Source organism: Equus asinus, chromosome 5, assembly GCF_041296235.1.
Source record: "Equus asinus isolate D_3611 breed Donkey chromosome 5, EquAss-T2T_v2, whole genome shotgun sequence".
NCBI lineage: Eukaryota > Metazoa > Chordata > Mammalia > Perissodactyla > Equidae > Equus > Equus asinus.
In genome coordinates, this window is record NC_091794.1 from 97273425 (window position 1) to 97286585 (window position 13161).

The window sequence follows — 13161 nt, forward strand, 5'->3', positions numbered from 1 at the left end:
TGCAGCCCTGGGTACAGCACACCCCGTCTCTGAGCCTCAGGCTTCTCACATGTGAAACAGGGCAGCTAATGCCTGCCCCCTCCATCTACTCCAGGGGGTGGTGAGAATCAAGTGAGACGATGGAATGGAAACAAGTGTGCCTTCTGATCTAAGCCGGCGTTTGTGAGCGGCCGTCAATCGCCAGACGAGGTGGGGCATATCCCAGCATGTGGAGGGAGGGGCAGGGCCTGATTAAGAGCATGGGTTCTGGGCCAGACCTCCCCTGACCTTAAGCTCTCAGGGCTGCTGGTTTCTCATCAGCAAAGTGTCCTTCCCAAGCATCCTCCCTGACGACAACCGCCCGGGGCAGGTTCTGTGATCACGCCCATGTTATAAATGAGGAGGCGGGGTGAAGTGACTTGCCTGAGTCTCACCAATTAGAGGCCGCAGACCATCGGCTCATCCAGCCCCAGCACCCTTGGCCTTCAGGCTGTGCGGCCTGCCTGACAATCTGGCAACTTTGCTGATGCTGGAGACAGCCCTGATGACCCCTGTACTCAGGCTGTTTAACCGACTCCAGGAGCAGAGGCGTGGACGGGACCACTGGGCCCGTGTCCAGAGCTCCCTACCCGGCAGGGCGGGAGAATCACCTGGAAAGCTTATTAAACCAAACATTCCCAGGCCCCTCCCCAGCCCCCCTGGACATGGGCATCTGCACGTTTCACCTGCCAGCCTGGAACAGATCAAGGTCCAGAGTTTGGGAACCAGGGATCTCATCCAGCCTTCTTTCCCGTCGGGACAAGCTCGATCTCCAGGCCCCATGAGGATGGGAGATGGTCCCTGGCTCGGCAGACAATGCAGGATTGCCTCCCACCCCCTCACAGTGGGGACACAGACCAAAGAGAGGACGAGGGACTCAACGCGGGCTCCAGGCCCAGACAGATCTGAGTTCGAGTCCATCGCGTGGAGCCTGGCTGAGGGCGGGCAGGCTACTCCTCGCGCCCCAAGCCTTGGCTTCCTCGCCTCTGAAATGGGGTGGCTGTGTCTACTCACAGGCTTGGTTTGGGGATTAAATGAGATAACGTCTGTGAATTGCTAAGAGCTATGCGAATATAAGTTATTATTTGTCTAACTCCCAAACGAAACGTGAGAACTCTGTGCCCCGTGAACAAAGAACCTTGGAGTCCCAGCGTGACCATCAAGCACAAGGCCGGTCACGTGCCTCACCTGCTTAAAGCCCTACAACTCCTGGAAGCCTGGTGCCGGGGGCTGATGACAGCGCACTCAGCTGCCTGCTACCCTGGGACGAGGCCCCCAGAGAGAGAGGAGCAGGCTCCGTCCTGACTCCAGCCGCAGGCCACATGAAACAAATGGCCCGGATGAAAACCCTACCCCAAAATAAAGAAACCCTCCCTTCACAAATAGTAACTCTTGGTGTCATTATCATTACTATTATGAATAATATTATTATCCCTCCGTCTCCAGCCATGGAAGCAGAAGCGTTCATGATTGAAGCTGTGTGCATGTGTCTCGTGCCTGTGGTGGGGATGTGGGTGTGTGTTTCTGAGCATGTCTGTGGAAGGCAATCCAGGTGAGATACAATCACAACAAGCACTAACAACAAAGACAACAGTAATAACACAGTTAGAGGGGGCTCGCCGTGTGCCAGGCACGGCGCCAAGACCACCTGTCCTCGCCCCTCACTCTCGCAGCAATCCCCCTGACGTAGTCACACGCTCATCCTTTTATACATATGAGGAAACTGAGGCTCAGCGAGGTGAAGTGGTGACCCAGGGCCACCCAGCTCATCGATGGCAGAGCCGGGACCCCGCCGGGGCCGTGGGCTCACTTTGGCTTGACCACCCTGCCCTCTGGGATCTGGATAAGAGAAACGGAGGGACTGAGCAGTGCAGCCTTGTCCCTGGACGCCAGGGGGTTACCAGACCCACCCCCAGGAGGGTGGGAGGGGGCGTCGCCCATGAGTACATGACCCACAGGGACCCGACGGGTCACCATGGAGGCCAGGTGGGCCCGGGGGCTCAGCCACAGTGGGAGCGGGCAGTGCCACGTGGTGGTTCTGATGAAGAGAGAAATGAGCGGGGGCCCTGGGAGTCCTGGCAGCTCCTGGTGAGGGCGGGGCAGCTATGAGGGAGGGGGTCAATTCTGAAGTGGTGAAGGGCCTGGCTGGGGCCCCCTCCTGCCCTGTTCCTTGACACTAACTCGTCCCAGTCTACCCTGGGCCCGGCTGTGGCACATCATCAATCTGTAGGCCAAGGACACAGACATGAGGATCCCACATCCAGGGCCTCAGACTTGAAGAATCAGGAGTCTGGCACCAGGGTGGTTTGCAATCCCAAGGGTCTGCATGCACTGACCCGTTAAGAAATCAGCAGCTGCATCTCTGTCCTAACTGCTGTGTGTCCTTGGGAGAGTCCCTTCTCCTCCCTGGGCTTCTGCTTCCTTTTGATCTGATGATAAGGCTTGGAATCACAGCCTCTCTCTGCTCAGAGGGACGACACTGGCCCACTGCCCATCACTTACCCCGTGAGCCGGATACGTGAGCCAGCCCCAGTCCCCGTGGATGGTCGACGTATCCAGCAAGTTCACTGTAAAACAGGAGACAAGAGAGCATCAGACAGGAGGACCCCCTTCCCCAGGCCCTCAAGAGCGGCCCGACCCGGCCCCACTGGTCTGCTCTCAGCCCCACACATGCCAGCCCGCGTCTCTGTGTCCTGTCTCCCTTCCCCCATCCTTCAAGGCTCAGCTCACGTTCCCTCTCTTCCCTGAAGCCTTCCTCTACCACCTCGGCCAACATGTGATCTTCGAAACCCCTGGAACCCAAGCCGCCCCGGGCACAGCACCCTGCTGGTGGTGCGGTGGGTGGCTGAGGGATGGGTTCAGGAACTGGGAGGCCCAGGTCAGAATCCCAGCTCACCCACTTAGGAGCTATGTGTCCCTGAACAAGCCCCTTCCCCTCCCTGGGCCTCAGCTTCCTCCTCTGGAAAATGGAGGTGATCGTGGTTCCTGGCTCACAGGGGTTGTAAGGAGGGCCCAGCCCTGTCTCACTCATGGGACAGGATGGCATGCAAAGCACTGGCTGTGAGGGCATACCTCCCCAGGCGGGCTGGGCCCAGCTCTGCAATCATCGGCGCCCCCCAGGAGGTGCCCGGCATCTAACAGGCCCCCTGTGCACACCCGATGCAGGACTGCCAGGCACAAGGGCTGCCTCTTGTGGGCACCTGAGCTCTGCAAGGGGCACTTGAGATGCTCATCTGTGACCCGCACGACAATCCCGAGAGGTGGTCGTTCCTATCTCCATTTTATGATGAACACACTGGGCCTCAGGAAGTTCAGGAACAAGCCTGGAGCTGCACAGGTGTGGCGGCAGGGCTGGCCTCCAGCGCACCTGCTGCAGCATCCACGGACCCAGGAAGCAGGCCCTCCGAGCAGTCGTGGCGGGGAAGGGGCGCTGGCCCAGAAGGCCAGCCTCTGCTAAGCCAGACCCTCCGAGAGGACCCTGCAGGGTCTCAACAACACGGCAGAGAGAAGAGCGGCCTCCAGACTCAGACGCCGTTGGGCTCACATTTCCACATGGCTACTTAGTGGCAGGTGACCCTCACTCTCTGAACCTCAATTTCCTCATCTGTAAAATGAGGATAATAACACCTAGGGGTGGGTGAGGGTAAGCTGTGAAGCTGGAGTCAATGCCTCTGCCCCTCCCACCTCTCTCCACGTACCTTGGACCCACCCACCCACTTTACAGTGATGAAGTACCCTAGCTGGCTGTTAAGAAATTAGGGCTTAAATCCCAGCTGTCTCTAACTGCTGTGTGTCCTTGGGTGAGTCTCTTCACCTCTCTGGGCCCCTGCTGCCTTTGATCTCTCCAGGAAGGCTTTCCATTTCACTCTCTCTTCCACGCACCCCTTCTCGCAGCCAGCAATCATGGGCTTCCAACTAACCCAGTCGGCCGGCTTGGGCAGGTCACAGAGGGTTAAAGCTGGGGCCCTACTGGAACTTTCCTGCAGGGAGGCTGGGTGTCCTTCTGCCTGCGATGTGCATAGCTCTGCGCCTGCCCCTCAAAGATGGAGACAAGTGTCCTCAGGAAATGCTGGAGTGAGGATGCTCTTATTTGCTGCTTTTCTCCCTCCCCTTTCTCTCCCCACCCCACTGTCAGGGGCCCAGGAGGCTGGCAGGCTGGAAAGACGGCTTGCAGAACCAGGGAGGGGCCTCTGTGCTCCTCCCTGGGTCCCCAGGGGCCAGGTGGGATCAGGGGACGGAGCCAACGTCCACAGAGGGATCTCCCCTCCCCGAACCAGCCCCACTCCAGGGGCGCAGGCAGAGCGCCGTCCCGCCTCCCTCCCTCCCTCTCAGGCAATGAGAGAAAACTGGGTCAGGCGAGCCTTCTCCTCCTGCTGGCTGGTGGGAGGGGGAGGGGGCCGCACTGCAGTTTCCCCCAGACCAGCAGGGCCTAGTTGGGGGAGAGGATGGGGTGAGGGGACCTGTGGGCTCCCCCACTCCAACCCGCATCCCAGACGGGGTCTCAGAGCCAGGCGGCCCCTTCTCCAGCCTCCCCTGGACGCAGCTCAGTCCTGCCCCGACGCGGGGGGCGATCCGAATGACCGTCCACCGCCTGGACTTCTCCCCCTGGAACACCCTGACTCCAGGGGCAGCCGCCTGCAGACCCCACTTGCTAGGCCCTTCCCTCCCCTGGGAGGCCCCACATATGTGGCTGATTCTTGATCAGTCAGCTAGAGGGCTCAGATAATCCAAAGATAAGTCAAAAGTCGATTCTATCAGAGTCAGGAAGAGCTATAGGATTCCACGGCTGCTTGTTCCAATTCCTTTCAGGCCCTTCTCTGTTCCTCCCCTTCTCTCCCTCTGTCCCCCTCTGCTCCACCTCACGTTCCCTCCCGTGGGGAAAATACAGTGTCCCCCACGGGAAGCTCCAGGCCCACAAGAGGGTCCCTGAGGGCTGGAGAGAATTCCAGCATCAGGCCCACCCAGCCGTGGCCTGAGTCCTCCTGGAAACTCAAGACTCTCTGGTCACCAGGCCTGGGCTCTCTCCTGCCTCTTGTGTGGCTGGACTGTGTGACATGTGTGAAGTCAATTCCCCTCTCTGGGCCTGTCTCCCCACTGGCGAATGGAAGGACCGGACTGGACAGTCTCTCGGGGCCTTCAACAAAGTGAGCCACTTAACCCCTCTGTGCGTCAGCCTCCTCGGCTGCAGGACGTCTGTAGCATCCCTCTCCAGCCGGTCTGCCTGGGCTGCTCTGGGGGATCAGACGGGCCCCTCTCCTGCTCTGAGAAGCACAGATAATTCCTCAGCCTCTCCTGTTCCACTGTGGAAGGCATTATGTGATTTCTTTTCACCTTCCCCCATTCCATTTCGCTGAGACTAATACTTAAATTGATTTACATTCCCCGAGGACGCGGCGCATGATGGTGAGGCTGGAGAATTCGGGGTGGTCAGGGGATGGCAGCCAGGATGTGAATGCCTCGGAGATTACCCCAAAGTGGTGGGTAATCCACACCGGAGAGTGATAAGGAGCCGTGAGCCTGGTGGGACTCAGGGGGCATCTCTGTAGTTGCAGGGCCCTCCCCCAGCCCTGTGAGGGACCTGGCATAGGGGCACTTGGCCGGGCTGGGACACTGTCACCTCTGCAGGACCCCAGCTGGGAACAGAGCCCCCTGCCTGAGTTCCAACAACCTCCCTGGCTGGTCTTGGCTCTGCACCAGCCCAGGGATGACACTAGGAAGGACTCCTGGCGGTCCCGTGTAGAACCTACACCCCAGGCCTCCACCCAGGGCTGTCCCACCTACGTGGGTAACCCCTGTCCCGCTGGGGTACCCTGCTGCATCCATCGGACAGATATGGACTGGCCCTTGGACGATGCCTCCCTCCATCCTGGACAAAGACTTCCTGCCTGCCTCTCTTTGCCGACATCGCCTCTTCCCCAGCTGTTGCCCTCCCTGACACGTCCTCTCTCCCAGGCTGATGGTCAAAGTCCCCTCCCTAGGAGGCTCTGGGGTTGCCAGTCTGCAATTCTAGAGGGTACTGGCTCCTCCCCAGAGAACAGAGCTGAAGCAAGGAGTTGGGGTGCACGGCCCAGCACCGGCAGCCTTGATGCAGGCCCCTCAGCATCCTCCTGGCTGACCGTCCCCTTCCCCCCACCCTACCCTGGGAAAGCAGTCTTCTCAGGCCACACTCCGAGAGCCCCCAGGCCCCTTGTGCCCCATCCTGTCCTCTTCCCTACTCACCCAGCCCCCTCCTCAGTTCTCTCCTGGTGTCCCAGGCACCTGCACCTCATCACTATCCCCCCAGCTGGCCCTACCCTGCCTGCCACCTTGCCTTGCAGCTCCCTTGCACGTCCCGTTTCACTGGAGACTGAATTTATCTCTGTGCGTGTTTTTTCTGTGCACATGCACTTCCGTGGGCATGAACGCAAGTTTGAAGGTCTCCTTATGTATGTGCTATCTGCCCATGAATTTGCATGCATCTGTACATGTATGTGTGTGCACATGTGTGTTTGTGCACATGTATGGTGGCTGCATGGCTGTGCACATGACTGTGGCTGGTGTGGGGGGAGCTGTGCATGCGTGTGAGTCTCTACAGGCCTGGGTTCATGTGCGTGAATCCCAATGTGTGTCCGTGTGTGCGTGTGTGCTAGTGGATACAGCTGTACCTCCGTGAGCTGTCCGCGTGTGAGGGGTAGATCTGCGGTAGAGCCGAGTGGGGATGAGGGACACGGGCTCTGGAGCTCCCTCGCTTCTGGAAGTTCATCCTGCCAGGCTGGGAACCCAGCGCTGAACCCAGGACGTCACCCCGGGATCCTGCACAGAGTGCCAAGTCGGCCTCCTCGGGACAGAGCTGGGGGAGCAGAGGAGGCCCAGGGTGGGAGACAGGGCAGGAGCAGAAGCAGGGGGGCATCCTGGGCTGGACCTGGAGCGTCCAGTGGGGCTAAGAGGGGTGTGTGTGTGCAGCTGGGAGGCCCCGGCTGTTGGGGAAGCCTGATGGGTGCCCCCTCCCAGGCTTTCTGGTCACCTCCCAGACCCTTCTGGACCTGACTGCTCAGCCCACACCCATGCTCCTACCCCCCACCCCCATGTCCCCCAAGTGACTGGACCACCCTGGCCTTGCTCTTCAGGGCCCTGCCTGCCTCAGTCCCTCTGCAGCCACTCACCCTCTCCTCAACGGCCCTTCCTCCCAAGGCCAGCCCTCCTGCCCACCAAAGCCGCCTCCCCTCCGGCTGCTCCTCCCTAGCTGCTGTCCCTCCTTTGCCCCCAGTCTTCCAGCCCCGCAGCTCCCCAGACTCACTCACTGCCCCCCATTCCTGCCCTCCCCTAAACCCCATCCTGTTCTCTGGTCCTGTTTCTCAGTTTGTGCTCCCCATCTCTCAGCGCCATCCCCAGATCCCTTTTTCTTCAGCCCTCTGAACCTCATCCTGCATCCTTGTGTCCCTGGGTCACTCTGTCCCCGCCCTTGTCCCCTGGTCCTCTCCCTTGCCCTGTCTCTCTGTCCCCTCTTTCCTCAATACCTCTTCCCTTGTCTTCTGTCCCCCTATCCTGTCCCCTCTTCCCCAGTGTCCAATTCTCTGTCCCCAGCTCGGAATCCCTCAGCCCTGTCCCCCTGTCCCTCATCCTCAAGCCCTCTGGTGCCTGTCCCCTAGTCCTGTCACCATCTCCATCGCTCTGTCCCTTGACCCTGGGTCTCTCCCGCGGTGCCATCCCGGCCCCCCTAGGCCCAGGGAACCCAGCCCCTTTGGCGCTCAGGGTCCAGAGGAAGGAAGTTGAGCCCCGGGCAGCGCCCCCCGCGCCCCCCGCGCCCCCGACCCCTCGGCCCACCCCGCCGCCGCCGCTCACCTTCGCCGCGCGCCGCGGACACGCAGGTGGCCGCCGCCGCCGCGGCCGTGACGACCCAGAGCGCGAGGGACAGGCGGCCCCGGGCGGGGGCCATGGCCGACCGGGCGGGCGGGGGCGCCGCGCACCCTCGGGCTCGGCCGCGGCGGCCCGCGCGTCGGCGCGCTCCCTGCCTCTCCCGCACACCCGGCGGCCGGGCGCACACACCGGCGCACACGCCGGCACACAGCGCACACGCGGGCACCCGCGCCCGCCGCCGCCGCCGCCGCCCCGGGCGGGGGCCGGCCCGTCACGGAGCCGAGCCAATCAGCACCGAGGCGGGCGGGGGGACACGGAGCCCGCGCGGCGGACACCCGGCCCGCGGACCCCGCCGCCGCACGTGCGCAAGCTCGCACCCACCGCGCTCACCCGCCCGCACCTTCGGGGGCGGCGCGCGCCCCGCGCCCCACGGCCGCACGTGGACTCGGAGCCGCCGCGCGCCGGGACCGCAGACCCACGGGGGAGTCCCTGCGCGCGCGCGCACACACACACTCACTCTTACACGCACCACCCTCAGACGCACGCGCCCACTCAAGGTGCCTCGTGCGGTGGCACACTCGGATAGCACACACTAGCTCACGGGCAGGGGATCAGAGAGGAGCTCAGAAGCACTTGTAGTTAAAAACTCTCTCCCTTCCCCCCCCCCCCCCCAACGCCTGGGCGTGAAGGGGGCCCCGTGTTCAGGGAGGTCTTAGAGTGCGGTGGTCATGAGCTCAGGCTCGGGGACCCCAGACAAGCGGTTAAATCTCGGCTGTGTGGCTTTGGGCAAGTTTCTTAAGCTCTCTGAACCTCACCTCCCATGCCTGTAGAACAGGGATAACAGTATCCACGACCTAGGGTGGTTGTGAGAATTAAATTCAAGGACCCACAGCCAGGTGGCCAGTGACGGCAGCTGTGCTTGGATGCTGGAGCTCACCCCCTGCTTTTCCTCCCCTGACTTTCCCCACCTCCAGTTCCGTTCCCAGGAGCAGGGATCTCATCCTGGGAAGGCTGCAGGCTGTGGGGAAGGGCAGGGTCAGGACGCAGGGCTCCTTCTTGGGTCCCTCCCACCCTCTCTATCACCTGTGAGCACCTGGTGGGCCAGCTGTCCGGGAAGCAGATAAGAGACTGCAGCTCCTGGGGGCTGGCCCTGAAGTGTGGGTGCTGCTGGAGGCAAGTGCTGACTCCGCCTCTGACCCCCTGCTGGCACAGACCATTGCTCAGCACCCTCTGACTCACTCCCAGCTCCTGTGCTCGCCCAGGAAGAGTTGGACTCATGGCTTACGGTTCTGTAGACTGATAAAGGCTGCCTGGGGCGTGCGTGCCGTGTGCCAGACCCTGCTTTTGGCGCTTCACAAACTTGCTCTACTTTAAGCCTCGTGCAGCCCTGCAGGAGAGGTGCAGCCAAGGAAGGTAAAGAGCAGAAAGGCCAGCATTTGCCTTGGATCACACAGCTGGTTAAATGTTAGAGAGGTGCTCAGACTCAGATCTGCTGGACTCTACCGCCCACTTCTTTCCTATGCGCCTTCCTTTACTACAGAAAGAAGGAAGACAGCCCAAATTAGGAACCCTTTTCTAATAGCTCAGACCAACTGCCTCAAAGATGTAGTAAGCCCCCTGTCACCAGAGGCATTCAAGCAGACACTAGCTAGAGACAGGTCTGGAATGCTGTGAAGGGGAGCAGATCGGACGAGACCCAGAGAGGCAAACTCAAATGCCCACACCGACAGACGGGCGCCTCTTTGAAACCTGCTCAGCAGCGCTCCCAGCTCCTGCCAACATTGCCGTGGGGATGGGAGCCCAATTCTCTGCATTTTCAAGAGACGTTATATATCGGGACTTTTGATGTGGTGCTTCCTAATATTTAAAGTTGGCAGCTCATGCAAACATCTTAATAACACCACAGTGTGGGCCAACCTGTGGGTGGAGTGGCCACAGCCCACAGGACTCCAGACCTTCCTCTGGGCTCCAAATATGGAAGAGTCCATGGCTGGCAACTCGCTCCTGGGGTGTTGGGGGTGGGCGAGGAGGGGCAGAAAAATGCAGAGTGCGGGATGCAGCCGTGAGCGCTCCTGGGCATCCCCTACGCCGGCCAGGGCTCCCAGGAACATTTGTTGGTGGGGCTTTCCCAGGGGCTGGGGTTCTGCATCCCCAGGTCCCGGTGGAGCCAGCCAGACCTGCCCATTTCGCAGCTGAGGAAACTGAAGAAAGCTGGTCTCCTGGAGCTGGGGAGTCCCTGAGGGCTTGGTGGGCACGAGGGCGGTTCCCCCTCAGGGGTCTGCTCCATATTCCAAATCCTCTTTAGCAAAATAAGAAATTCATTTCAGCAAACGTTCTGTGCAACAAGAGCAGCTTGCTTTCGGTTGTCTCCCGACCCCTCTGGGACTCCCAGGGTCTCTGCCTCCCACCCCTTCCCCTCTGCCTGGCCTGTGTTTCAAAGTGGCAGCTTGCCAATCTGCCAGTGGGAAGGAGGAAGCCAGTGGACCCCGCTCCTGGAGAAACGGGCGTCTCACCAGGGCCTCTGGACTTGGTGCCTTCCCTCCTCTCTGGAGCGGTCAAGCAGAGGCAGGGCAGCTGGAGAGGGCGGGCCTGGGATGGGCCGGAGGCGAGGCTTCCCCAGCCTCACCATCGGTGCTGTCATTCGCTGCGCACATCCTGGGCTGGACTCCCCGTCCCTTCTCTTACCGAGTCCCGTCACACAGGGCTGTCACCCCACTCTAAAGACAAGGAGATTGAGAGTCGGGAGGACTGACAGACAGCGGAGGCTCGGTGAGTGTAGGATTGGGATCCCCGAGGGCTGTGGTTAGTTGTCTCCTCTCTTCCACTGGATTCTGAGCCGCTCGAGGGCAGAGGCCATGGCAGGGGCTCGGCTGGGTCATGCTTGGTCCTTCTAGCACAGAGTAGGTGCTCCAGGAATGTTTGCTGAATGACTGAGCAAATGACTGAGCAGCCGTGCAAAGGCCCACACCCCACGGGCCAAGAGCTGGAGGCGATCGCTGCTGGAAAGCTGGGTCGGGGTTGCAGGACAGTGGTTTCTGCGCTGCTGTGCAGGTGTGCCAGCCGGACCTGCTAAGTGGGCTCGACCTCGACTCTCCCAGGGTGATCTGAACAGGGCTCACCCTCAACCATCGTCACGTCGGCACATGGGGGACCTTGCTGTATGGAGCAGGCAAGGAGGGGGTGGGGGGGTGGAGCTGGACTTGGCCAAGCAGGGCAGCCTCTGAGCCAGCCCTTCCTCTCCCTCAGGGCCCCTCCTGACCCTTGTCTTTACTTTCTGGGCGTGGGAAGGGCAGCGGCAGGGACATCAGACAAGCCTTCATTACACGTGGACCCTCCCAGGAGTATTTCTTCTCACTTCACCTTTCTGAGCCTCAGTCTCCCCAGCTATACAAATGAGGGTATGCCACCGACTCAGAGAGCTGCTGGGACGCTCATGTGAGTTCACAGACGCAGACACACTTGGAGACCTGTGAAGAGGGCTAAGACTGGAAGGGATTAACGTGCACAGAAATACGTCCATATACGTTAGATTCCACATACAAGTGAGGTCATACGGTGTTTGTCTTTCTCCGTCTGACATTTCTCTTAGCATAGCGCCCTCAAGGTCCATCCGTGTTGCCACAAATGGCAAGATTTCCTTCTGTTTATGGCTAAATAATACTGCTGTATACACATATACCACATTTTCTTTATCCATTCATCCATCACTGACACTTGGGTCGCTCCCATGTCTTGGCTACTGTGAATAATGCTGCAATGAACATGGGGTGCGTATATCCTTTTGAGTTATGTCTTCATTTCCTTCAGATAAATACCCAGAAGTGGAATTGCTGGGTCAAGGCATTCTTATACTTAGAGGAGAGGCTGGAGCTGGGCAGTTCTGCCCCGCAAAGGGTGAACTACGCAGGGCCCACTGCAGGCACGGGCGGGAGGGATGTTCTGACAGGAGACGGGTGTGCCCATGTGCGGGCGGGGGCGGTGTTTTTAGTGGTTAAATCCCCTCGCACCCGAGCCACCCTAAGCCCTCCCCTGACTGTCTTCTTGCCCCAAGCTGTCTCACTCGGGGCCCAGACTCCAGCAGAGATTCCCCGCACCCACAGCCCCTCTCCCCCTCGGCTTGGTTCGCTCTGTGAGGGGACTGAGCGATCAGGCATTCCTCACGCTTGCACGGGAGTCTGTCCTTCTCCCTGGGCTGGAGGACGAGCCGCCAGAGACTTCAGGAAGAGCTGGCTCCCGGGCGTGAGGCCCGTGCTGCTTCCTTGCTCAGGGCCTCCATTTTCTGGAGATGGGCCTGTCCTCCCGTTTCCCGAGCTGTGATGGGCATGAAGGGAGTGCGGCGCTGGCACACCACTGGGCTGGTACTGGAGTTCCCAGGGGATAAGATGTGACCCTGCCCTCGAAGGCTCCCCGGCTGCAGGGGAGGCAGCCCCCAGGGACGAGAGAGGAAGTAGACCCATCACATAGGGGAGGTTTACCTGGACCCCAGGATGTGTTTAAACTGTGCTTTGTCTCAAGAGCCAGGGCAGGGCGGGCGTGTCTCCGACAGCCCTGTAGGATAGAGACACAGCGTGCACCACATATGTAATTCCATTTTTTTAAATTAAAAAAGTAAAAAGAAACAGGTGAAATGAAGTGTAATAACATATTTGCATGAATGCTGCCTCATAGGTAATGTGAATTTCTTAGTCGATTCACTCATTCCACAGCGCTGGATCGAGCCCTGCCCGTGGCCCGGTGCCGGGTGCCGGGCAGGTGGCGGACCACACAGACGCGGTCTTTCTTCTCATCGAGCCTCACTCTGCCGGGGAAGCAGATAATTCAATAGGCAATCACAAAATCCCCTTCCACATAAAGGAATATTTCAGCAACTGTAGGCACCAAAACGTAAAATAAAATTTACAATTTAAAATATTTTTTTAAAAAGTCCTCTTTAAGCAGAAAATACTGAATGTAATTTAGCCGTCTCTCAGTGCCTCAGAGTCATTGCCGTGAACAAAGAATCATTGAATCTTGATGTGGAAAAGGACCTAGAGATGAGTTAGTTCAAGCCATTGCTTGTGGGACAGAGTAAGACAGAGGTGCCTTCAGGGCCACAGAGGTGTGTGGACCTACTTGCCGTTTGAGACCAAAGGACCCCAGACTCCTCTGCTTGAATGGCGTTTCTCTCTCTTCCCTCGCTCTCAGGCTGTCAGCTGCCTCTTCTCTCTGCTGCCTCTGACGGTTCCCAACTGCCTCCTAAGTTGCTGCGTCTATCTATTGTGGACCAAAAAAAAAAAAAAAAAAGAAGGTGAATGCTTATTAGAATTG

General features: G+C 59.5%; 1 protein-coding gene across 2 annotated transcripts in view; it reads right to left on the reverse strand.

Moving 5' to 3' along the window:
• EPHA8 (EPH receptor A8) overlaps positions 1-8050 on the reverse strand; it is a 35302-nt gene extending 27252 nt beyond the window's left edge. For both annotated transcript variants that reach the window (XR_006527623.2, XM_044769962.2), the window contains exons 1-2: positions 7840-8050; positions 2521-2585 (exon numbers count right to left, since the gene is read on the reverse strand). Coding sequence is in view for 1 of the 2 variants with exons in the window: in XM_044769962.2 (XP_044625897.2) it covers positions 2521-2585; positions 7840-7933 (159 nt within the window). In the remaining variant the exon portion in view is untranslated. The remainder of the gene's footprint in view (positions 1-2520; positions 2586-7839) is intronic.
• Positions 8051-13161: the final 5111 nt, after the last annotated feature.